Raw genomic sequence first — 26,032 nt, 5'->3', positions numbered from 1 at the left:
GCGTTTGTAGCGTGGATTACAAACTTGTAAAAATATTGATATGTTAAAATAATACTGAAAGTTTTACAAAGAAATTTAAATTACATGTGTAAATTCATCATAGTATCTGTTGAAGTAAAATGTGATAACCTTTGTTTTTTATGGTCACAAAAATGTGATATCCCCAGACTTTTGGCTAAGTCGCCCATCAGGTGTAAAGGGATCAGTGTTGAAGTGGTCTTTGAGTGACCTGGCTTTTATGTTCTGGGGACAGGCAAAGACAGGCTCTTGCACATGGTGTCAGGTTTGCCAGCTGGTGCGAAAAGTCTCTAGCATTATGATGCAGCTCAGATGGATGGATCCCTCTGAGTCCAGGGTGTAGCGTAATCCCATCTGCCCCAAATTGTGGCTGTGGTCCTAGATACTAAGTGGAAGTTGTCACTGCAACAGTGGTGCACATCAGAGAAGCAAAAATGCTGCGTGCAGGCACACTTGTGTGCAGAAGCTCCTTGAAGACTGTGAGAATCCATAAAAAGGAACTTTGGAAACTCTTTCCTTTGAGGAGGTACTGACACTTATGAGGGATGATGAATTCTGATAACAGACTGTTTGGAGACAAGATGTCATATTGTGGATTTTAGCAGGGTGTTCTTATAGCCTTTAAAACAGATTCCTAGCTTTTTTAATTGCAAATCTTTTTAAAAATAGTCCTTTTTTCATTTAGAGTGCTGCAGGTTCTGCCGATCTGTTTTGAAAGCAGCCAGTGGAGAAATTTTAGGAAATAGTACATTATTTTAATAGATGCTAAAATAGGATCCCTTATGTAAAGGAGAAGGACTGGAAAGTAAATATGGGACTTATGTCCAAGACCCTGTGGGCAGAAGCTTTGGTTTCAGCTCTTGAAAACTTGAAATGTTCTGTTCAAGTTTGCTTTTTTTTGTGATTGATTTTTAATGTGTGCAGCATGTTATGTGATACGGTTTGAGAAGAATGTGGTCCCAAATGTTTTTTTACCTTTATTTTTTTTTTCTGATCCTTACATCTTCTTAGCCTTGTGTCCTTGTCCATTTATTTATTGGTACAGTACGTTTTAAATGAAGTCAGTGTTTTAGACTCAGTGTTTCAGGTATTGTATGTGGAACTCATTGGCAGTTGGCATGGGCAGGACCTGCTAGCTCAAGTAGTAATAGCTGATAAGACTTTTCCTTCTATTTTTATAGCTCCATTTATAAGTGTGCTGCTTCTAGAGCATGATCTCTTAAGCTATACCTAGAACTTTTTTCCTTGGCTGCTGGCAATTCTGACATCAGGTTAACTATTACACATGCATTGAAAGCGATGTATTGAATGCAACTTCGCATGGTCAGTGCTGTCAGGTCCTGTGTAGACTAGAAAGTCTCATTAGCAGGATGGCAAAGGAGATCTTGGGTCAAGAACAGGTTTTTTTGTTTTGTTTTTTTTTCTGCTGAGAAATGTTTCTGTGGTCTGGGGAGAAGAAAGTTCTTAATCTTTCTGGAATAATTTTGAAGAGGCGTTTTCATTGTTTTTTACTGTTAGTAGTTAGATAAGAGGTACTTCATTTTATATGCATATGGGCATATTACAACCATAAAATTTTGAAGAACAGTTAATATTCAGAGCATCTTTTGGCATTTGGCCTGAGGTACGAGTGCAGAACTGTCTTCCAAAGTACCATCTCCTTGGATGTGCCAAGTGTTCCCGTGCAGCACCTGATACACAGCCCTTGCAGGGTGATGTGGAAAGCTGGCTTCTATGGCAGGGCAAAAGAATACGCTTTTCCTCTGTCAAATCGCTTTGTAAAATTAACTGCCATCCTCTTCTGCTAATGGTCAAATGTAGCCCAGGCTGTGTTTTCATCTTTGCTAAGAAATCAGATGGTATTGTGAAACTGAATGTGTTCTCAGAAGATACATTCATACTTCTTCCTGGCCTGTTATTGCTCTTCTAGTTTGAGTACTTCTTCAATTTTTAATTTCATAACTGCCAGTAAGGCAGAGATTGAGCATTAGTTGGTGTTTTGTATACGGTGTTTTGTATATGTAAAGCAATTACTTACCTCCTGTAGGTCCATTGCATGAATGCCGAAAACCTTTGTCATAAGGTGTGGAAAAAATGGACTGTTTGGTAACTGCTCTCAATGTGTGGGCATCGTGTGGAACAGGAATAAGCCCTGATGGTAAACATTGCCTTTCTAAGGTCTGTTACCTTGTGAGGTTGATTCCTTCTTGTGGTAAAGGGTTGGAAGTATGGCTCTGAAGTGCAGAAATGTTTAATTTCTGAGTGACTGAAATAATGTTTGGCTTTCTAGTTTCAAAACAAAACAGGGTTTTACTGTATTTTGACGGCTAGTCAGGTTACAGTTGAAGATGATGTCTGTCTGCTATGGAACAGGCACTATCTGCAGTTAAGAATGACTGTTTCAAGATATTTTTAAATTCAGTAATCTGAAAGACTTGTAATGACATCAAGCTACTTAGAAACTTAATTTGCAACTCCAGAGCTGTGAAGTGTTTCTTAATGGAGGATGTATTTGTTGTAAATAAGTTCTGGAAAAGGATTTTTAGTCTTTCAGTAGCCCTTAAAGATACTATAATGGTTCCTTTTGGACCCAGGAGGGCCAGACGGGCCACTTAGTAAGACACTAGATCAGATTTCAGGAATATGATTTCATGTTTGATCTATACCGTGATCTTTTTCTAGACAGGTCAGTCAGGATTTTTTGATCTTAATTCTCTTCCTGTAGAAGTTTATGGTGCTTGGTTTATTTAATGACCGTGGTTACATAGGGAGCTGAGGAAAATTGACTCATATTAATCTTTGCACATAGGTGGCTTTTAAACTTGGCTGTTCCCATGCATGTCTCTTGCTTTTCCTGTCTGCCTTGCTAGCTTTTCATTTGCTCTTTATGTTCTTACCAAAGCAGGGCTGGTTGATCCTTGTCTTGTACAGAAAATTAACTCGTTTCTACAACATTCAGATAGTGACCAAGTTCCCTTTTTTAGCTTTGTTGCACTTGATCTCTAAAGGTCATCTAATATGGTGTATGTGATTGCTTCATTATGCTCTGTCATAAACTGTAAAATGCTGAGAGTGAGAAACGTGTGTATTTCTTAACTGCCGCCTTTATCATCGATTAGCTCCTCAAAATGAATGTTGTCTTCACTCAGAACAGCTGTAAATACAAGGAAGGGTTTGGTCAGAAGCTTATATGCTTTTAGCTGGGCAGATAGTATCAGGACTTGTGCATAGACCTGAAACTGTCTGCAGGCTCCTGGTGAGGCATTTGTGGTTTGAATAGAAGGAGCTGGACCGGGCGGCTGATGCCTGGAAGCGCAGCCTCCGCGCCAGCCCGGCCACAGTCTTGCAATTGTTCGGCCACACTGGAGGGAAGAGGGAAAAAAAAAAAGGCATTCCAAGCAGTGCCAAATTTTCTTTGATATGTTAATCTTTTGATAACAGTTTGAAAAGCCCTTGGAGACTTTTTTTAGATTTTAGACAAAATAGTTCATTTGTCAGGACTTCCCTTGTAGATAGGGTCTCAGTTATTAAGAACTGCCTCACTAACTCATGATAACAAAAGCAAGTGCAGAGGACAGCTGCTGGACTGCTTGTTGGTAAGAGAAACTCTTTTAGTTATCTCAGGATTTTTATGAATATCTGAGAAGAATAAAATAGGGAATGTTTAAGATAGAAGTTTATAAGTTTATTTACTTGCATATTTTAAGCAGACGAATGATGGCAGCATAAGCATATGTAACAACTTGATAATTTTTTAATGCATATCCATACATGGATTTTTACTAAAGACTTAAGCTGTCAAAAGTGTATTTTCATCTGAGAAACTTGGTATTTAAATTACCCAGTGACTGCAGGAGACCTCAAAAGTTTCTTCTTTTGTAGCTGTAGTCTTTACAGACCGTGGAATTTTTCTCTTGAAATTATGAAACTTGCAGTTAAACTGGAAAACTGGAAGAATAAACTGCTGGCAACAATGTATGTATGCTAAAGCAGAATTAGTATTTAAGGATTATGGACTTGGGACAAATGTTGAGGAGAACAGAGGGAAGTTCTCTGCTTCCCAACCCCCAAACCCAGCTTGAAGGGTAAAATTTGTACTGAAGTAGTTTGTTAATTATGCCAGCTATTGGAAAACTGACTTCAGATATGCTAGTAGTCCTTCAAAAGTGTGGCTTGCAGAATTCTTCAGGCATACTGATTGAGACTTACTGTATTCTTTAACAACATTTACCTTAATAAATATGCCATGAGTTCACTTGCACCTTTTATACTGTTGCTACAAATGTTTATTGCCTATAAATATTTTGGTAGAACTGCTTGGTATCCTGGTTGTTTAGTCAGGGTAGATCAGAAAATAGATATTGGTGTAATTCAGATAATTCAGAAAAGGTGCAACATTTTCTTCACTGTGGGGGATGCATGTAGTTTTAAGGTCTGTACACTGCTGTAATTTCTTCAGTGATCCAATTTGTGATCTACTTTAGTTCCAAAATAATATCGACTTAAATCTGAAGCTGCAAGTGCTGCCCTACTCATAACTATATACTATTCACGACAGAGGCAAATAGCAAATGCAGTTTAACTTAATTTTGATATACTTTTTTTTTTTTTACAAAGTTGCAGATTGTGATTCAAATGTATGCTCTTAGAAGTACAGTTCAGACACTGTTCAGCTGATGCTATAACATTTGTTAAATTTAGACCTATGTTCTAAAATGTTGCAAATTATTTCATTCTCTTAGTCTCAGTGGCAAACAACATTTCTTTTACAGACCTTTTTGATATTTCCTACTTTTCTGACTCTAGAATATGCTTAGCTATACAATAGTAGCTCAATGAGTAAAAATTATGTAAGTGGAGTGACAGTAATTTTTGCCGTTTCCATTGTTTTTGGCCCCTTTCTTTAAAAAGAATAAATAGTGCTTTTTGGATGCTATTTTTAGTTTTTTAAAGCGGGAGAGGACTTGTCTAGCTGTTCACTCCAAGGAATCTGTGCCGGAGAGAGGCTGAGTCCACATTGCTTCTTGTGAGTGAATTTCAACCTCACTTCAATTCTAGTACTAGTAAAATGTTGTATTCCCTTGTAGTCTGAGAAGTCTGGGTCTTATATTTATTTAATTAAATATTTAATTAAGTATTGAAATGTTTAATTTCCCACCATATTATAGAAAGAAGTAAAGATCAAATGCAGATTGCTAAAGTCTCTTCTGAATTGGTGAGATGCTGCTACTTCTTTCTTCAGTCTGACCCAGCAGCCTGAAGTCACCTCCAAAGAGGGCAGCCATGGGGCGCCCGTGCTGGTGGTGTTCAACCCCAACTTTCAGCAGGGCAGTGAGAAACAAACCCAAAGCAAACCCAAAGTTATGCATTTGAACTCTTGATGATGAGCTTGGGCTGATGATGTGCCCAAAGGGATAAGATTGGAGAAAGAGTGCTGTTCTTTGTTGCTGAATAGTAATGATTTTCATGACCCAGCAAGTAAGAAAATATCTCTAATGTTTTCTAAGTTTAGAGATTTGAATTTGAGTTTAATATGGAGAATTACAGGCAGTATGTGAAATATTGAGAATGTGTGTGTTAGTTGAAGGTCGCTCAGTAAATGAGTCTGTATAAAATAATGCAGATGGAGCTAATGATGTGAGTCAAAAATAGCCTCCTAATGCTTCTCATGTACTCCCTGTGTGATTCTACCCAGCTGTTATTGCTGGTGCTCTCAGTGCTGAGATTTCCCTTCGTGCTTCTTCAGACTGACAACTTGACGCTCCTTCCTGGCTGTCGAACAGCCCTAAATTAAGGCAGTTGCACTTCTCTCATGCTGCTGTGGTGTCCCATAAGGTGCCTGTTCTGATGCGTTGACCATATGGAAATCTCAGTTGAGATTTACTGATGTTGAAGCTGTTTGCATTTATTTTGCTGCCTGGTGCTTTCCTGTATCAAGTATAGTTGTTGCTAGATATGTTCATCAAGATTGGAGTTTTGCCTGCAGGCACTTTTTTTGATGTTGCAGTACACTATAGTGGGGAAATGCATGTTTGTTTAAGAGCAGACTAGTTCAAGTATGATAAATAGTAATTCTGTCATGGAGCTGTGAACTCTATTAGAAGTATAATTCTGTAAATACACAAAACTTTTTCTGGCTAAATGTGATTTGTATAGTATACAGAAAGTTGTTTGATGTTATTAATTCAAAGATTGTTCTCAGGAGCTTTCTTAGCAATCCTGTGTAGGTTTAGGACAGATTTTAACTGGTTGCATATATGTATTTTTCCCAGGATAAAAAGAAGAGTGGCAATTTAAACAAAAAAGTGTTTTAGAACTTGCATAATTTCTGCAACAGATAAGGAAGTATATCAGTGGTGCACATCTTTTGGCTTGATTTCCAAATTAATCTGCAGTAAGGAAGGTATTCATAGTTCAGTATTGGATAGTAATAGAAAATTTTCAGCTTAACAAAGCAAGGAGCATGTGAGCTGGTGTTTCTATCAAAGATGACAGTTGTTATCAAATTTGCTTCCTTCCATACAGAACAAAATACAAACTGTATCAAGCATTCAATTTATGAAGTGCTGAGTTGTTTTTCACCTGTAACCGAGCCCTGTGTTGCGATGCAGTTCTTTGCTTCGATTGTGTGTTTATCCCACTAGGACCTTGTTCAGCAGTGGGGTAGATTTCTGAGGAGACCCAGATTTGGGCAGCAACAGAAACCTTTTGTGTTAGGTTCCTCCTTCATTTGTTGGCTTAATTGGAAAGGAGGTGGTAGCTTGCAGAAAACACGTGAGGATGTGATGATGTTGATAAACTGCAGGAACTGGGAGGAAGGACCTTTTGAAGTTGGCATTGCTGCTCAGTGTAAGTGCATGGATCCAGGGGCTGGCTTTGAGGGGATCTGACTTGAAGTCTGGTGATTTGATTTGTGAAAATGTTGGGGAGTTAATGACAGCAAAGAACTTGGTAACAGTTGTGCTTTTGTCATAATGCTACCTAATACTAAGTATTTTGAATAGTGGCATCCTAGCCTTCAATGGACAGCTGAGATGAAGTTAAGTGGATGGCTTTCACCTTGATTTTTTTTTTGGTTTTTTTTTGGTAACAGCCTTCTGTCTGAAAAATGACAATTACAGTAACTATATGTGCTATAACAGTGAATCCTTAATACTTGAGGACTGCTTATATGCTGTGGTAGTAAGTGGTGTCTTCAGAGAGATTTATGTGTGCAGTAAATGAAAACAAAGGTTGTACGTTGTCAGTGTAGAGAATGATAGTTAATCCATGCCTTGGCAGGTGAGCACTGGCTATTCAGTGGTTTTAAATATGGTAGGGTGGTCCTGTGGAAATATAATACAGGTGCATTAATTACAAATTGTATACAATTAACAGGTACAGGTGCCCAAATGGATTCAGTTTTAATTTCAAAAATTTAGCTTTTTGAATTTGATTTTCTTTGTTTGTGATGTTGAAACTTCTGATGAGCCTCACACTATGTTGTAGCCTTTTGTTTGTAGTTCTTCCCTATTGGAATAAGGATCTGTGTGCAATATGTTCATCTCATAGTCACTTCATATTTTTTCATGCCCTTCCCTATTCATGAAACTTCTGATCATAATCTATACTCAAAGCTCCCCTCAAGATTTGCAACTAGAAGAATTTACAATAAGAAATGAACCCATTGATACAAATTGGATGGTAAAAAAATTGGAAAGAAGGGAAAAGACTAACTGACCATTAAGCATGTCGTGATTTAGAAATACAAACCTTTTTTTAGCACATACTTGTTTTTCTTCTCAGATGAGACATGCACATCTTGGGGGTACAATTCCTTTCCTTGTGGATGATAGCCTGGCTTCTGAAAGCATCTGACTGGAGTTATTACAGTACAGAATGATAGAAACGTGTAATCTTGACCTACTTGAAGGCTTTTTTTTTTTTTTACAGGTTTAATTTAGGTTTCCATCCTGAAGTTTGTAGAATGTACCAAAAACTGCTTGCTGTGTGTACAATGTAACCAAGTTAAATTGGTACAAGCTCTTTTCCCTCCTTCAAAGCCTGCTGTTTCTGCAGTATTTCACTTGTATTCATCCAGTGTTCAATCTTAAAGCTTTACTAGAGCTCCTTGGGTCATTACTACTGGAAACTAGTAACAGTGCAAATTTAAGATATATATTAATATGTTGTCAGTGTGTTTTATGTGTATGCACTTACAGAAAATAAAACAACTTAATACTTCAGTATAAAATCAGTAATGTTGCTTCAGTTTTTAATTCTTTTGTTGTTAAAGGTCTTCCATATCTCAAGTCGAGAAGTTCCATATCGTACTAAACATGGAGAAAGAAGAAAAGAAATTTGTCAATAAAGCAGAGGAGGATGAGATGGTAATTAATTCTGTTCATGTGTTTTTATACAGTGAAAGAAACACATTTTCATGGTTTTCTCTCTAAGTGGGGCATATTACATTAGGAAGTGGACTGTCTCCGTTTAAAGGAGTTAAGCAATTTTATATGGTTATCCCTGATAATCTTTTTTTGGTATTAAGAAATGTAGTCTTGGGATAGGGAGTGTTTTTGTTGAAAGCCTTTGCAAAGGTTCTGGGTTGGCTACATTGAGGTCAGCAGTCCAATGATAAAAGATTTTGGTACTTACCATTTTTTTTTAAACAAAAATGGAAGCAAAGTATTGGGTGTTTTTTTTTCTTTTCTCCAAATCTTGGAGGTTTTTTCTTGTCATTTAAAACAGGTTAATGCTCCATAATCTGACTGTACTCTGCATAATCTTGCATATTCATATTTATGCAGATAAGACCCACTCCCTAAAGCATGGCAAGCAGTTTTATGGGTATTTGGTAGCACATAAACTTTGCTTCCTACTAGAGCAATGATATCTCTTATTATTTCTCCTGGAAGATGCAGCAGTTAGTTTTGACAGGAAAACAGTGGCAGCTGATCTTTAAATTTCTATCCCATTTTAGAGATAGCAGAAAATATTTAGGATATATAGGGATTTCTGTTTTAAAAAAAGGTACTTTCCTGTGAATTGAAGTCCTTGTTCTTTCTTTGTGCACGCTGCTAGGAAAAGCTGCTCTTCACTAGACCAGCTCTAATATGGAGAGTAGGCAAATACACCGTAAAACCAAAAATGAAACTGAGATGCTTATGGTCTGATCACTAAACTAAATGCTTTTCAGAAGAAATAATTTTGTTTTGCCCCAAAAGAAGCATTAACCTCTCCCACTATCTTTCACCCACTTGTTTTTATTAGTAAGGAGTGAATACTGACTCTAGTGTTTTGGGGGTAACAGAGAATGGGTTTTGTCTCTGATTTTTGTCAGCTGAGAAGGCTGCAAAAGGAACTTGTTGAAAAGCCTTTTCTTAGGAAAGGAGTTTAAACAATTTCTAATACTGTTTAATGAAAAGTACAAAAAAATTTGCAACAAGTTGGTGTCAATATGAACAATGTGGGTGGGACTCAATGGGAAACTTCATTGCCCTTTTGTAGCAGGAAATATAATCTAATGATGTAATGCGAAACTCGGGAATGTAACACAGCTTCTAGTAAGTCACTGAATTATTTTCTGTTCCTGGCTGTCATCAGGTTAAGTTGGTACTTGCCTTTGACCAAGGCAAACTTAATACTTTGTGGGTTTTTTAATGGGAGAAGAGAATTTTTCCAGCTGGTGCAAGTTACAGAACCTTTGATAGTGCAGCTTGCAGCTTCTGATGTTTCACAGTAGCATTTCTTCTTAAATGGCAGACAAAATAAGCCAGTTTCTGTACTAAAAAGTAGTGTTTGATGAATATATTTTCATGCTTGTTTAGAAAGTATGAAATTCTGCTGGCAACAAAAACTATGTATGATAGCAACAAAAACTAATGCTGTGCTAGTATTCAAAACTATGTATACTAGCTAATGTGGTAAAATCAGCATTTGATTAAACCAAATATGCTTTTACTTCTAACTGCTTAGTTGACTTGTGCTGGGTCATGGTCGTGGTCAAAAATTTGGTCGTTCACTGAGAGTTAAGGTAGGTTGTGTTGCAACCTAAGTCCTTAGGGAGCAATGCAGAGAGGAGTCAGGTCCTGTAATGAAATGTTGTAAATGATGCATATGCTCTGCCTTTCTGAGGCTTTTACTGATGTTTATATTTCTGACTGAGCAAAACAGTCCTCCTTTTTGTTGCCTCCATGTCATGTGTTAAGTTTTTTACATCTTTCCTTCCCCCAGAAAAGAAAAAGGAGAAAATGGCTTTGAAATTCGATTCGCTTTAAACACCGCACTTATGAAAAATTAATGTTGGCTTCCCAAGCCAGAGCAATTAAAGAGGGTCATTGTTTGTTGTTTCTCTGTTTCCATGCAGGAGATCTATGGTTATGATCTGTGTCGTTGGAAGTTGGTGCTAGTTACTGTAGGAGTGATCTGTTCTGGTGGCTTTCTTCTCCTCCTCCTCTACTGGATGCCTCAGTGGCGTGTGAAAGCAACATGCAAAAGGACTACGCTTAAAGACTGTGAAGTGGTTCTGCTGAGAACAACTGTAAGTCTATAGGAGGGTGTGCTTCTCCCAGTTTACAGTTGTTTTACATTCCTCTTGCTGCTTGCTAAAGTATACAAATCCTTGCCTGCAATGTAGACATGATTTTGTTTTACAGCACTGCAGAACTGTGCTCCTTGGTACTGTATATAGCTTTGCTGCCCATATGGGAAGACTGACAGCTGCTTGCAGAGGACATAGCAAAAAGAAAGTCTTTGCTTTTGGATTTTAAGAATTAAATACATGATTGCTGTTGTCATCAAAAGTTACAGAACAGATACCTTGTTCATATAACCTGATAACATGGTTTTCAAGTTTTTCTCCCTTGTTCAGGAAAGACAGATCTGTTGAATTAAGGTGTAACTGCAGACCCAAGTGTGGTTTGATTTCAAGTGATTTTTCTTCCTCCACAATTGCTGGTTATGATCTTGTGTTAAGTCCTCAGTTATTTGAAGTTGCAGGGTGGGTGCAGCTGAATGCATAGGTATTGCGTAGTTCCTCCTACTACAGAACAACTATTTTAAATTGTGAAGGGCTGAAGATGTCAAAATTCAAGTACCAAGACTCATTGCTTTAAAAAAAAATAATAAATCTTTCAGCAAAAAACATGCTTTTAGAATTGTGGAAGGAAAATGTATTCTTAAGGTAGCTGATATTAACTTGGGGATATCTTCTGTAGTTATGTATGGCTCTGCTAATCTGTCATCTGTTGTTGACACATTTTGCTACAGATATTGTAGTAAAATGCTGTTTAAATGATGTTTCAACCAACTCATTTTTTCCCCTCTCTTTTTAAGGATGAATTCAAGATATGGTTTTGTGCAAAGGTTCGCCTTATGCCTTCTTTGGGAGCCAATCCTTTACAGAATCCTAACCCTATTATACACAAGGTTTCAAATGGCCATGCTGTTCATTTCTGTGAATCTGCTGCAGAAGAGAATAAAAATGATTTGAAAAAATATTTGCCTGTAAGTAAACCTGCAATACTACGCTTGCTAATTTTCAAAGTATCTCAAGTAGTATCTAGAGTAAACACACACAATACAGTACACATGAGCTGCTACTTTTGTCTAAAAGGCTAACTCATTCTTTGGGTGGAGCACAAATCTTTTGCTCAATAACCTGTTACTGGAAATTGTGGAATCCTTGAAAGATTATTTTGAAAAGAAAACTATTCATTTTTCAGTGAAGTTTTTCTAAATCCACTTTCTAGTGCTGTTCAGAATAAAGTCAGTCAGAAGAGAGGAGTTAAGCGGTGCTAGTTTAATATCTGTCTGTTGCCCTTTCAGATTCGTTATTTTACACATCACAGCGTGAAGTATTTCTGGAATGATTCAGTTCAAAGTTTTGATGTTGTACGGTAAGAATACTTTTTTTTTTGTGTTGTGCTTCAACTGCATTTTTTTTTTAAATACAATAGTGTGCCTAAGAACATGGTGAAAATTGGTATCGTATTCTGACCAGCTGTTTTAGCTCATTGAGTCTTTGTTTGAACCATAGTGAGATTTTAACTTGGTGTGACTTTGGAAGGAAGGTATTTGTTTAATTTACCTTTATCGAGCATGATTCGTATAGGGTGACAGGCTGCATGCCTTTGCAGGCTTTTTGCCTGTTCTCGGAGTGTTATTTGAGAATCGAAGCACCTGTTTATAGACAGTAGCTCTCCCTCTATAAACTCTTAAAAACTTTCCTTCTGATGGAATAACCTATATTTTTTGCATTGCTGCTGAGTTAGACCCAAAAGGAGTATGTAGGAAGAGGGGAATTCACGGAATATCTTGTTGCTCACCTTTGTGTGTAGGTCTGCTGCTACATTCTAGTCCAGTTGAGCTGAATTTGATCCCTCTTTTATTACTCTCTAGTAACAAAAACAGGTCTCCTGCATTGATAGAAAACGTCTTTTAGTGGGCAGTACTAGCTGCACTCACTGAATGTGATGCGCTGCATTTTCTTTTATCCAGCAGTACTGTTGCATGACGTTAGGGTTGAAGAAGAAAGTTCTTTTATCTGACGCTACTGATAAGGCCTTAGCATAGAGCTAACAAGTTAAATGAACGCAGGCTTCTCTGTTTTTGACGACTGCTTGTTAAAATAAGGAGTTCGGATCAGAAATACAACCTCTTTTTAACTTAAATCAATGTTCACTGCATTGAACCATCGTGTGGAAAAGTCCAAGCACTACATATAGAAAAAAATACTGACCAGGGACTGAAGGAAAGAAAAATAGCCAAAATTTCTGTAAGAAGAAACATACTCTGCAAATGTTTCTTATGTTTTTGAAAAAAGTGTGTGATAATAGTATGGAAAGTTATCAGCGATGACAGCAATTTAAAGAAATGATCATAACACAAGGAGTTACAAAACTGAGCACTCCTCCTCTGGGAGGATGGAAGTGTCCCAGTTCATGTGTAAATAATTAAAGCTTTGTATGCATTTTTTTTTTATGTTAAGCCTCCCATGAATTACAGTGGTGCAGGTAGTGACGCTTGTCATTTTGCATTACAGGGTCCTGTTTTCATGCCTGTAGTGTTGCTAATTTAAACTGCTCAAAGGGCATATTTCCCACAGATGAGATTAAAAACCCTCAAAACTATACTTTTATGCTAAGAACAGATATGGGAAAAAAATCATACGACTCCACGTGTTTAGAAAAAAATGTTGTTCCTTAGAATTAAAGCAGTGACTTGAAACTTGGCATTTGTTGGCTGTTTGACTGTTCCTTTTGATGTTCTTGTGATAACTCAGCCAATTTATAAGCCCTGGAAAAATCTCAGATATGCCTGTGAAGTTATGTGAGCATTTATTCAATCACATTCTTGCTGATGTGCTAAACTTTCATTTGTTTGATGTATTAGCAATGACTGAGCTTGACCACTTATTTAGTCAGGTACTGTAGCTGAGCTGGTCACCATTTTTTAACAGTTGGATAATAAAGAGGAGAAACAGCTGGATCTGAGACATACCTGATACTGGTAGAGTACTAAGTCACTTTTGCACAAGGTCAAGTAAGAATGAGAGTTTGCTATAACTTTTCTTTAAAGTGAATGAGGTATGATCATGTAGTGAAGTACTAGATACCACCTGCAAAATAATAGCTGAACTTACGATAAATATTCTGAAAAGAAGTCTTAATTTGTCCTTCATCGAGGCACTTTTAATCTGCTCTTCAGTTTATGTAAAAAACAGAAATCGGTATTACCTAATAACATAGTAGAGAATTAAGTTAATATTTGTAAAGAGATGGTATATGAGACTGAGGGCTTTACAGTAAAATCCCCAAGGCAAGCAACACAGTTGTAGTCGTGATCTAAGCACAATACTGCATCATGAAGGCAGATTCACTCTGTGCAGTGACTTATGCAAGTATCCAGAGACAGAACAGTTTGATCACATAATTAAAGACTTAGCACAATACAGAAGGGAAGCAAATTAACATTTCTTGGGCAACTAATTTGGTTATGAGAGCTTGAGTTTCATATCATTGTTCTTTTAAAAATAATGTAGTGTTAAGATCACTGTTTTAAACACAGGAAATGCAAGTGTAATTGTTCTTAAACTAAATCAGACTTGGTCACATAGCCAAAGAGGATGCAACTTTGACCTCATATGTCTGTTTTGTTTTAGCTAGTGTCAACTGAATCTCAGAGTGAGTTGATGAGTGCTTTATGTAATAAACTGTGCACACAGGGATTTTTTTAAATGCCCCGGGAATTCAGTACTGTAACAGTATTGTAAAAAGCAAATAACATCCTGCTCGAAGCTTTGTCGTTGCATGGACATTACACACATAGGTATGCATATTTGCATATAAAGCACTTAGTTTTAGGGATCCTTCTTAAACCCACTGTTATATTCCTTTTTGTGCCGGAAAAGAAAAATTGACTTATTTGGGATAGAATGGGAGGAAAGGCACAGTTATTAACAGAGAATTGTGTATTTATTAATCTAAAACTTGTTATTTTAAAATCCTTGAACTTGAAAAATTTTAGGGAAACTTTTGTAAACTTATGGCCAGATTAACACATTAACATTTTTACCTTCTCTTATGAGAAGTTGCTGGAAACACGGTCCTAGCCTTTGCAATAGTGCGGATTTTCAAAGCTTTCCCTGTGTTCTAGAGAATAGAAATAATTTTTACTATATGTGCACAATAAAGAGTTTTTTCTTCACTGGGACAACTCTGAATCCTTTTTAGTAGATAACTTAATAGATGTCCAATATAAAAAAAGACTTGTGTTGAATAGTGCTGGTTTTGTCATGTCATCTGTGAAAGCCTTTTGGAAGGTAATGATGTTTTCCTGTGCATCCAAAGTATGTTCATGAGAAAATGCCTGGATATTGGGCATGATATGTCTGATTTAATGAGTTTGGTAGTTGAAATGATCCCACAGCTGTAAACATAATGATGTTTCAGGTGTGCTTGCTTATCTGCAGATCTTCTAAATTTTAGGATTTGCTTTCACAGTATAGAAAAAGGAAGTGTTTAAAATGTAGACTGTACTTTACCTAGTCATGGATAAAATTTTGATAGTAAGATGCTGCAAAATAGCTTCAGTATAGATTTATCTGATAAATTGATTAATAATTTTTTAAAAAATGCTTCCATTACTACTGAGAGGCAAATAAAGATAATTTGAAGGAATGTTAATCTGTATTGATTTCATACGTTTTATAAAACTTGCTCACTTTTTCTTTTTAGAGGCCTTTGAATACTAGTTATGCTAGTATTTAACCTCATTTTTGAAGTGTAACTTCATTTTGATTGAAATAGATATGACTATCTTACAGAGTAAGATGTGTCAACAAGAGGACTGCTTTTAACATCTCACTGGTATCTGCAGTTGTGACAAAAATAGCCGGAAAAACATTAATCCATAGACTTTGTTCTTTTATAATACAGTGTAACTCTTGGCAAAGACCTAGCTCTTTTGAATTACTGCAGACTTCGTTTTAAATATCAGGTTTGTTAAATAACTCATTGACTTTTTCCTTTACTCAGAGGTCTAGATGAATCTACATTCTGTTCTTCAATTCATAACGAACACAGCACGGGACTGACAAAGGGAATGCATGATTACAGGTAATACTACAGTATTTCAGGGAAGAATTGTTTTTGTTCCATTACGTGTGCTCACAGTGTTGACAAAACTAGAAGACAACTGAGTGATTTGTGTTTACAGACAGGCTCTTACATTTCCTTCAAAGGCAGCTGTTAGATGCATGAAATTCTTGTTTTTTCTTACCTAGACATTGAGTTGGAGCTAGACTCTGATATTGTGTTGACTGACTTTTCTCAAACTACACAGACCATGGGAATTGGAACCATTGCTTAAAGTAATTCAGAATATATTTCTGAAATTGTATTTACTACTTAACATTTTGAAATACAATGAGTGTACGAACAGAATAGCAAGCACTTATGTTTTCAACCATGTTGGCAGGTATACAGCGAAATTTGGCAGTTGATGTAAAACAAAGTAGTTATTTTTTCCACATAGCTCGCCTTTAAGTGACATAAATGTTACCGTAACATACTGTCATTGTTGAAGGGCATGTGTGGGTTCAGAGGCAAATAGACTGATTCCCAGTGGAAAAGTCCATTAAAAGTTCTTTAGCTGGAAAGATGCTCGTTTGTCTCAAGCTGCAGATTGTTGAAGGCTTGAAGGGAATGCTGAGGGAGATCGCTCTGCTGCTTCTTGTTTTCTCTACTATCCTTGGCTAGCGGTCATTGTGAGAGAGGGGATAGTGTGCTAGATGGCTAATAAGGAACTTTGGATGCCAGGAAGCAGCAAACCTGGCCTAAACTGTAACTAATTTCTTATTTTAGGAAGATCAGGCTGAAAATTCCCAGGTCTCAGGACTTTGGCTTTCATTTTAAAAGCTTAGTTAGTATCACAGATGTGTCCCATAGCTTGCATGGATCTGTCTCTGGTTTGTCTGGGGCTAAATGCATTCCCCACTTTTTCTTTTAATTCTGGTTGACAAGAAATAACTGGGGGAAAAAAAAATAATTTTTTAACATGCTATTTTAGACTAATGGTGTAAATATGCCTGTCAAGGGACACAGCTGAAGTATGTAGGTAGAGAAGAACTTAGTCTAGAAAAAAACCTTTAAAATGTAACTTTAATGGTACATAGTTCAGGGATTTCTTTGTTCTCAAATGTGAAGAACAAGCTGGAATATATATTGTGAAAATGTGGATATGTACTTAATTATTAGTGTTTAACTTATTGATACACTACCCAAACTATTCTAGTTTGGGTTCTGTTGCGTTCCTGGATGGTTTTTTTGCAAATGAGATGTTCTTAGAGTTCAAAATATGGAAGCACCTGCTTGTTCATAGTTCCATTTTCTGTCAATTTGTGTCTCTTCCTACGGTAAAAGCCTTTTTCTTAAGACCATCCTTTAAGGGCTTCTTCATGTCAATGTAATTTAACCAGCTCAGATCCCATCAGTGCTTAGTTTCTTGCCTCTTCTTTCATGATTTGCCTTTCTTCATGCTAAGAATAAAACCAAGATAGAGACCCATGAAGACAGTGTCTTACTGCAGGGTAGGAGTTAACACTTGTTTGAGCTTAAGTTAATGAGAACCCCATATTGGCTTTCAGAATGACATGTTTAATAACATGGACCTATACACAGTTTACAGGGAAGTCTGATTATGAAAGAACCTAAAAGTTAAGTTACAGTTTAAATTGAAGTATTAAATAATTATCTTTGTATTGGAACATCTCGCTGGGTAAATGTTTTTTGATGAACAGCTTTTGAAACAATATGAAAAATAAAAGGGGCCACAGATTAAGTAATATTTTATACGTTCTCATATTAATGGAATTACTTTGAAGTGAATAAGATTTCTAATAAAAATTTTAACTGTCTTTTGATATTTTTATTTTTTTAATGCAGAAAAGCATTCTATGGAGTAAATGAAATTGCTGTGAAAGTGCCTTCCATTTTTAAGCTTCTGATTAAGGAGGTAAGATCTTTTCTTTAACAAATTGAAAAAAATAAAGTATATCATTAAAAGTTACTTTAAGTACAATGATTATTGGACTGGTCTTCAAATAATAACGTAAACCAGAAACCTTCCCCCAGAGCCCAGCACTGTAAAGCAAAATAATATGGACCTTTATTTTTGAGCTCTCCAAACTTAAGAGGCCTTAGCTGTAAGCTCTTCAGAGTTCACAACCTGGTGCCTTGGCAAGGATGTTAGAAAATGTGTCAGAATTCTTTGAGAGGATATTCATCTTACTTATTTCTTGTTAATTTCAAACATAAAATGACTGATTGCGTTCTCCATTATCAGCCCAGGGATTATACACTACAACATACACATCAAATCAAACGTGTTCTTGCATATGCTTTTGTTGGATTTGTTCAATTTTCCTTGTACCAGGTGGATTTGAATAATTGAGTTGTTATCCATGTGCTACAATAATGCATGACAGAAACTTTTGAACAAAGAAACTCTCCAACCTGAACTAACAGAGTAAGAACTTGAGGTGTCAGTGCATTTATTAATAAGAAATGGATAATAACATCCAAATTAATTTAAGAATTGTAACTTAAGGTGCATCAGATGTTCCTATCATTTTGCTTTGAGGTATAGGGGGAAAATGCACACAGACTTAAATGTATTCGTGTATTATTTTAGTGAGAACTGTGCTTTTGAGGGGTTGAGGAAGTGGTGAAAAAGAGGGATTGGTTTGGCAAAACAGACAAAAATCATGTATAAAGAACAGAAAGCTTTATCTCCTCCGTGGAGGAGGAGGATGATTCTGACTCTCTTCTGACAGAGAATGCATGTGACCTTTTGGTGTAACTTTAATGTTCTGTCACTCTTCTAGGTTCTCAACCCTTTTTACATTTTTCAGTTGTTCAGTGTGATATTGTGGATCACTGATGAATATCACTACTATGCATTAGCAATTGTGATCATGTCTGTAATATCCATTGTTAGCTCACTCTACACCATTAGAAAGGTAAGTTCAAAGAAAAAAGATGCATCTTTTCAGCTTTTTACTGATTGGTTTATTTTGATGTGAAATTGCCTACAAATCTTTAAGAATTTTTCAGAGGTATACAGGTAGAATATTGCTGTGGGTTTTCCCTCTTTGAGCTGAAAGAATTTGGATTTACAGTTCCCTTCGAGACCCTTCTCTGTTGACTTTCCATGCTGTTGAATCAGTAGGTTGACCTCAGATAACAGAAACACTACCTCACTTAAATAAAACCTTGACACAGGTTTATGTACCAAGTTTTACTGACAGTAGGGATTCCATTGTTTCCTTCTGTTTGAAAAGGTCCAACAGAATTGAGCACCAGCCAAACGTGTGGATTGTTAAATTGGCAATGCATTTTTCTCTGTAGACTTAGCTGTAGCTGATTCAAGTCAAAGTAGTAGTTATCCTTAAATTGCAATCTCTGAATTCAGACCAGAAACAAACCCCCCCCGCCCCCACCTTACCTTAATCCAAGTTCATACAACTACTGCAGTTTTTACTTACGTATGTTAATGACCAAACATTTTTATAACATTTTGTGTGGCGTGTGTATTTGCTTCCAGAATGCCGTTAAAAGTAGGAACTGTACAGGTTGATGCACTCTAGCTTTATTTGCCCGTAGGTTTCCTAAACTATGTTCAAGAGAATGTTTTGAGTAACATTTTGTTGTAAAAGAATGTTAGTAAAGAATCTCATCACTTCTACTTGTAGAGATAGAGCGTGCATTTAGAAGACAACCTGTGCTTTTAAATAATGAACTGTTTTCTCCCCTTTGCAGCAATATGTTATGTTACATGACATGGTAGCAGCTCACAGCATTGTCAGGGTTTCTGTCTGCAGAGGAAACCAAGGTAAATTTCGCAGGCAGTTTGGAAGGTTGAGTTTAAATTGTTCATTAAGTGTGAGTGTTAAGTTGGTGTGCATCTGTTCTTTCTTTGATCACCTTGAAATGCTTCCATTTCTTTGCAAAATTGCATGGGAAAAAGAAGTTGCGAAGTGGAATTTAGATAGGATAATAATTGTTCGGGATTACCCTTCTAGATGGTGTTTTTAGCGAGTATCAGTTTTTTTCCTAGATCATGTGCTTGTCTTATTCCTGTTTCTCATTATCTACTACTCCACATATGTAACTGTCATTGTAGTTTCTTTTTTGGCTTCCAGACATGCATGTGTTGGGTTTCCATTACAATTTATTACCCAGCAGGGGCTGCAAATTGATTTCTGGATTTTTGCTCATTTGGATACCACAGTAGCTGAAGTTGGTTAGGTTTCGCAAGACATGCATTTGTGTTGGACTTGTGTCTTTATACTGAAGTTATACTGTAGTTAATTGTTAATAGCTTTTGTACAAGCTTGATTCCTTTCATTTGTTATGATGAACTATATCCATGTGTTCTAGAGTATAATCTGTGATGGAATTGGGTTTATCAATGGCTTTTTCTGTATCTTTTCAAAAACTTTTCATAATGCCATTAATAAAATAGAGTATAAGCTTAATTGTTACCATCTGGACCTTGGCCGCGAGGATCTTTATCAGGTTTTGTAGATGGTGGCTGTTTTGAGGTAAACTTGTTTGTGTTTTAATACTCAGAAATAGAAGAAATCCTTTCCACCGACCTTGTGCCTGGAGATATCATGTTGATTCCATCTAATGGGACAATTATGCCCTGTGATGCAGTACTTCTCAGTGGTACTTGCATTGTAAATGAAAGTATGTTAACAGGTAAAGTAAACTTGGTACCATTTTGTGTGGCTAAACCTATTAGGTTATACCTGTGTGCATGCTTAACTTGCAGTATATTCTAGCAGAAGTGGATATGTTTATTTTGCTTGAAATGTGTATGTTCTTGCAATTATATATGCTCCTAAGTACTTAGGTGCTTGTGTTCTGGTTATCTGCAACAGCTACCTGGTACTGCTTGGCAACTCCAAAAATGAGTGATGGTTTTTTGTTGAAAAGCTTTCTTCTTGATAGTTTGTCTTCCTGCCTCTTGACTTTGTGTTCTCAGTGCAGATTGAGTTCTGCAGTGTGTTTCTTCAGAAAATTTTTGCCCAAACTTTTTAGCTGCTTCCAAGAATGAAGGTAGTAAGTAGAATGTTCTGCTGTATTTAAAAACAGAAATTATCTCCCGTTGTGCCTGCATACTCTGAAACCAGGGACCTGATGTATTTGAAGGACAGCTTCAGTGAGTAGGATGGATTTTTTGTTATTCCTAGTATAATCTGTCCAAACTGGCAGCGTTTAGAATATTGTAGTTCAGAGATTGTGTGTTTTATCATGTTCAATTCTTTGAATATACTTGAGGCCCTTGCTGCTGCTAGCAACTGATAAAAATTGATTGTAATCCTAGCTTGAGTGTACTTGGTCACCAAAGGAGCTGAGAATAAATTTCTTCAGCTCCTAGTTTTTCTGAGTAAAGATGGGGTGAGGCCTTGGATCAGGAGAAGGAAGCTTGTCCTGTTTTCTTTCAATGAACTGTATTTTACGCCTATCTGATTTGAAGTAAGAGGCACAAAAGCTGTATTGGTGAATAACAAATAGAGTTAAATAGGATTTGGATAAGGAATCTGATGAGTTGAGGCTGACAGGTGAGAGACTACCTAATAACGTGCTGAAAGGAAGATGGCTTCTTCTATAAGTCTGTTTTTGTGCTGATGAAGTGAGATTATATTTTTCTGCTTGAAGTCGTGAAGGAAGAAATGTCTATTCTTATTTGATCTTGCTTAGAGACTCTTTTTCCATTTAAGGTGAAAGTGTTCCTGTCACAAAGATTAATCTACCAAATCCTTCAGAATATCCGAAAGCAATGGGAGATGAAATATACAGTCCAGAAGTGCATAAACGGCATACTTTGTTCTGTGGAACCAATGTCATTCAAACCCGTTTTTATACTGGAGAATTGGTCAAAGCTCTAGTACTGAGAACAGGTATTGATTGTTGAGTTTATCACTTGTTAATGTACTACTTGCTTTTGTAGGTATATGTCAACTGATACTTTGGAGTATTGTATTGAATGTTGCTAAGCTTGGATAAACGTGTATACCCGAAATAATTTGATAAATGTCATACAACAATAATAGAGCTAGGTAATGGCCTGGAAATTATCAGTTGGCAAGCAAGAAAGTGAATCAGTCTTTAGCATCAATTTAAAACTTACCTGAATGCATTTTCAGGTACTTTAGATTTCTTTTATGGTGTGTTGGTTCAACTACATATGCCTCTTTGAAAAGGTTTATCATACCATTGGATTGGTTGGGTAGCAGGGAACGGCTTATTTTAGTGGAGTCATTGGCAATGTCAGATGTTTTTCTTTGCCCATAGTTTTGTGAAAGCACATAACATTTGCTTAAAAAAATGTGTTTGACCTAGCCCTTTCTACAGAAGTGTTTATTCATACTAATATGTTAAAGGCTTGGTTTTAGATAACACAGATGTTCTATTAAAAACTATTGCACAGACTAATGTAGTTGTGGGATTCTGCTTTACAAAGATGATCTGAAGAAAACCACCACAAAATAAATGAATGTAAGCTATAATCCAAGCTACAGTAGTATTGGATAGAATAATTTGACTACATTGACTAGAATACTATTTAAAGCAAGTTTTCCAACAAGTAACTTCAACCTAATTAGCCTCTTCTTTCTCTGGTGTCTTCTGTTCACCTTCTGTTAGTCTATTTTAGCTGTAAATGCTCTGATTTTTTTATTAAGTTCATTAATGTCTTTCTGGAGGCTTTTATTAGTCTGTTTTTCAAAGAAAAATATTTCCTTTCCCTGGAACACATCTTCCCTTTAATAATATCCACCTCAACTTCTTTTGTTTCTTAAATAAGAAATTTTATGTGCCCAGCCTGATGTGTATATACAGATAGGTGGTCCAAAGCAGCAACAGAAATAAACTGCTGAAGACTTACTTCTATTCTGTGGGAAGGATAATGTTGGCTTTTTTTAAAGCCTGAAACCATGGTCTGGAACTCTTACAAGGAGAATTGTAATTGCTTCCAACACACTTGAGCCTTACTGCCCCGACATGTGAAGTCATTTTTTTAAATCTTCTCTTTGCCCATGACAGGTCATCCTATGTTGTAAACAGGATGAATTTAGCTCTGTGGACCTTGTTCAGATTTTACATATGGACAAGTACACTTTTCCTGCTATGACTATATATAGAGAGAGGAGTAAAGGGATATAAAATCCTCTCTGTTCTCCTGTCTGGTTTACAGGAATGGCTTTTAGGCAACTAGGGAATTTCCCACTCCACAGCACTGGATAGATGTCACAGCGCTTGTAGTTTCTCACTCCTAAGATGTCCGATAGTAAGAATGAAAGTAATTCTTACCTAGTGAGATACAAGTAAAAATCCCTTTCTCTGAGGGAGGGGGATGCCACAAAATTGAAGACGCTAGAAAATTTAGTCCTTGAAAGAATTCTAGGAGAGCAGAACTCCATATGGTTGTGTGCAAATACATGTAGTCTCAATCTTGTCCTAAATCAGGTTATAAGATTGATCTGCTGGGACTGTACTCACAGTACTCTTCAGAGTTATGCCTTTAACATGAAATGTTTGATGTTACAGCTGAAATATACATAAAATACCAATCAACTAAATGTATTCTTTTTATTTGTTCCTGAAACTCAGTTCATGGATATGTTAGTGTGTATGTCAAAATGCGATCAAGAGGTGGGTTTATCCAAAAGACTCTGTGCACCGCAGTTTTTTCTGAATCTTTCTTTCTGGCTGTCAAGGGGGCTTGCAGAGATTTGCCTTTTAAGTACTTAAGGTTGGACTCTATGAATAACCTCATTTTCTTTTTGCAAGGACTGGCTTAATTAGACAACTAATAAATATACCCACTAGCTCTGCACCGTGGGGGACAAAATGCAGTACAACAATCTCTTCCAGGTCAAACCTGCTGCTGTAGGAGAGGGGTTCATTTGCATCAGCTGCATGTCCTTGCCATGGGAGAGAAGCACTTAGTATGATGTGCACATACATTTTTGAAGCACCTTAATTACAATATTGCAAAACATCTGTTACTATATATTGAGAAACAGTCTTAATGAAATGAGTAGCTTAAGAGTTTCATTGGGGTTTTAAATATATTTGAATAGCTTTGCTCTTGTCTGTGCTTTTAATGACTTCTTTTTATTTCTAGGCTTTAGTACTGCTAAAGGACAGCTTGTTCGTTCCATACTATATCCAAAGCCAACTGATTTTAAACTCTACAGAGATGCCTATTTGTTTCTCCTGTCTCTGGTAGTGGTGGCAGGCATTGGGTTTCTTTACACAGTTGTCAATAGCATCTTAAATGAGGTATGTTTTAATTTCTGGTCCAGAACTGCCTTATTTTAGAAGAGGGTTGATCATGATTTCCAACACACTTCAGATGATGAGAAACAATTCGATTTTAAGTGAAAATTTCTTTGCTTCACTTTGTATCAATGGAACGAGAGGGTGAAGCTTACTGAGAACAAAATTCAGCAGAGAAGCAGAATTTTAATATATTACAGTGAAATTTGAGTTTACCTCAATTTCTGTTGACCCAATTAGTAGACTTTATTATATGTAAGATTACTGTCTGACTGATATCCAGTTGGAAGAAATAGGACACAGCACATCTAAAGCATGCTGCAGGCAAAAAAAATCCTTACCAATAAATTGATAACTGATAACCTGATAACTAATTTTTTTCTTTCAAAAAATTTTGCATTATTCAGTTACTGTTTTAAAGGAATATATTTGCAGGAGAAAAAGTGAAAACTTGAAGTTACGGGTTGTGGATAATTTAGGAGTGGGTTATCATGGTTGCTGATGGTGGGTGAAGATTGTGCTAGGTTTCTGGGCAATCCAGAACATGCTGTACTGGGGAAAACAATGTGTGGATTTTGCTTTTGGTAACAGCAATGTGATGTTTCAGTGAGATAGTGAATCTTTAAGTGGTGAGTTCTTGTTTGTTAACTCCGACCTTTATTGCAGGTTCCGGCTCATACCATCATCATAGAGTCTCTTGACATTATCACTATCACGGTGCCTCCAGCGCTCCCTGCTGCCATGACTGCTGGCATTGTTTATGCACAAAGAAGGCTGAAAAAAATTGGCATTTTCTGCATCAGCCCACAAAGGATAAATATTTGTGGCCAGCTGAATCTTGTGTGTTTTGATAAGGTTAGGTGAATTTTGAAACTTTGTGTTGCCGCCTGGAGAGGCATTGTATTTTAAATGGGAATTTGTATAGACTAGCAACTACAGGAAAATTCATCACTTTCATATAAGTTAGATCATTTTTGTGCTGTTAGCTTCCAGGTATTCGGTGTTTACCACCTGTTAAGTCACTTAGTTTAGTCTGGTATAAAAAGTTGTTATATTCCGGAGCTGCTTTCTTATCTCAAGACTCCCAAGTCCTAACTTACTACTGGCACCCCGGAAATGTGAGAGTTGGGGTCTATTAAGAGTTTTATTTAGTACACAGACTTCTGGAAAATTGAAGTGTGAGGTCAGACTTGTTTCTCATTTTAATTTATTTCAATGAAAAGCCAAACCAGCATATTTTGTTATTATTCCTTAACAGAAACATGAGTGAAAGACAGTAATGCCACTGGCCAGAATCCTTTGCTTTTAGCTAATTCTTGGATAAAATTTATTTTCCTCCTTAGATTTTTATCTAAAATCTTAAGTACCCACACTAAATTTATTATTTCCCTTGTAAATATATTCCAGTTACTGTTTTAACTATGTAAGAAAGTAGCACTAAGTGTTTAGTACCTATTTTCTGTTGCCCTCATCCCCTGAGTATAGAGATGTTAAGCTATCATCTTTGGATTTTAAGGGTCTGTTTTGTTTGCCCTGTCTCCAAGGAGGGGCATGATTACTTTGAATGGTTTTTAAAGTTATTTTACAGGGTTGGAACTTAGTTACTAGCAAAAAGCAAGGGACATACTGTATTTCCTGTCCCGAAGTCTTGATTTTTAAGTGAAAACAAAATAAAATATATTGTTCAAGTGTAATTTGATTAATTAGCTGTTAATTTTTGCTTTACCTGAGGGTAACTTCTTTCTGAAAGCTTTTTCTTCTTGCCATGCCCCTTGGTTTATTTTGCAGACTGGCACACTAACTGAGGATGGTTTGGATCTTTGGGGAATTCAACGGGTGGAAAATGCTCGGTAAGGATAAGCTCAGAGCTGATAGCAAATATGATACTTTGTTGTGCTTTAACAGCTTCAGCAGAATAGAACAGAAATTCAATGTGAGCTCATATATGTTTGCATTTCTGTAATGAGCTGTAAGAATGCAACTGAAAATATGGTTTAGGTGCAGTGAAAGTTATAACCATCTTATGAGGCTGAGGTGGCATTTAATGTGTTAAAGTCTAGAGACTCATTAGGTTCATACTGCAGAAATGATGCAGTTAAAGAATAGCATGTTTCCTTAATCCTGTCCTCCTAAGTGATGACTCCTTGGGCTGCTAAAATGAATTAGCTTAGCGAATTTTG

At 36.6% G+C, this 26,032-nt stretch overlaps 1 protein-coding gene across 6 annotated transcripts in view; it reads left to right on the top strand.

Moving 5' to 3' along the window:
- The window catches only part of ATP13A3 (ATPase 13A3), a 61,164-nt gene that overhangs the window by 13,918 nt on the left and 21,214 nt on the right, over window positions 1–26,032 (top strand). For 5 of the 6 annotated variants that reach the window (XM_030028607.2, XM_030028610.2, XM_030028605.2 and 2 more), the window contains 13 exons: window positions 8,294–8,387; window positions 10,367–10,540; window positions 11,335–11,505; window positions 11,827–11,897; window positions 15,537–15,617; window positions 17,445–17,514; window positions 18,386–18,520; window positions 19,320–19,392; window positions 20,133–20,264; window positions 21,290–21,469; window positions 23,698–23,855; window positions 24,519–24,707; window positions 25,641–25,702. In XM_030028607.2, the coding sequence (XP_029884467.1) occupies window positions 8,337–8,387; window positions 10,367–10,540; window positions 11,335–11,505; window positions 11,827–11,897; window positions 15,537–15,617; window positions 17,445–17,514; window positions 18,386–18,520; window positions 19,320–19,392; window positions 20,133–20,264; window positions 21,290–21,469; window positions 23,698–23,855; window positions 24,519–24,707; window positions 25,641–25,702 (1,547 nt within the window). In that variant the 5' untranslated portion in view covers window positions 8,294–8,336. Of the gene's footprint in view, window positions 1–4,961; window positions 5,045–8,293; window positions 8,388–10,366; window positions 10,541–11,334; window positions 11,506–11,826; window positions 11,898–15,536; window positions 15,618–17,444; window positions 17,515–18,385; window positions 18,521–19,319; window positions 19,393–20,132; window positions 20,265–21,289; window positions 21,470–23,697; window positions 23,856–24,518; window positions 24,708–25,640; window positions 25,703–26,032 lie in introns of all 6 variants that reach the window. The other variant, XM_030028608.2, reaches the window with a different exon arrangement.

Source organism: Aquila chrysaetos, chromosome 10, assembly GCF_900496995.4.
Source record: "Aquila chrysaetos chrysaetos chromosome 10, bAquChr1.4, whole genome shotgun sequence".
In the NCBI taxonomy this organism is placed as follows: domain Eukaryota; kingdom Metazoa; phylum Chordata; class Aves; order Accipitriformes; family Accipitridae; genus Aquila; species Aquila chrysaetos.
This window is presented reverse-complemented; position numbering and strand designations above follow the sequence as displayed.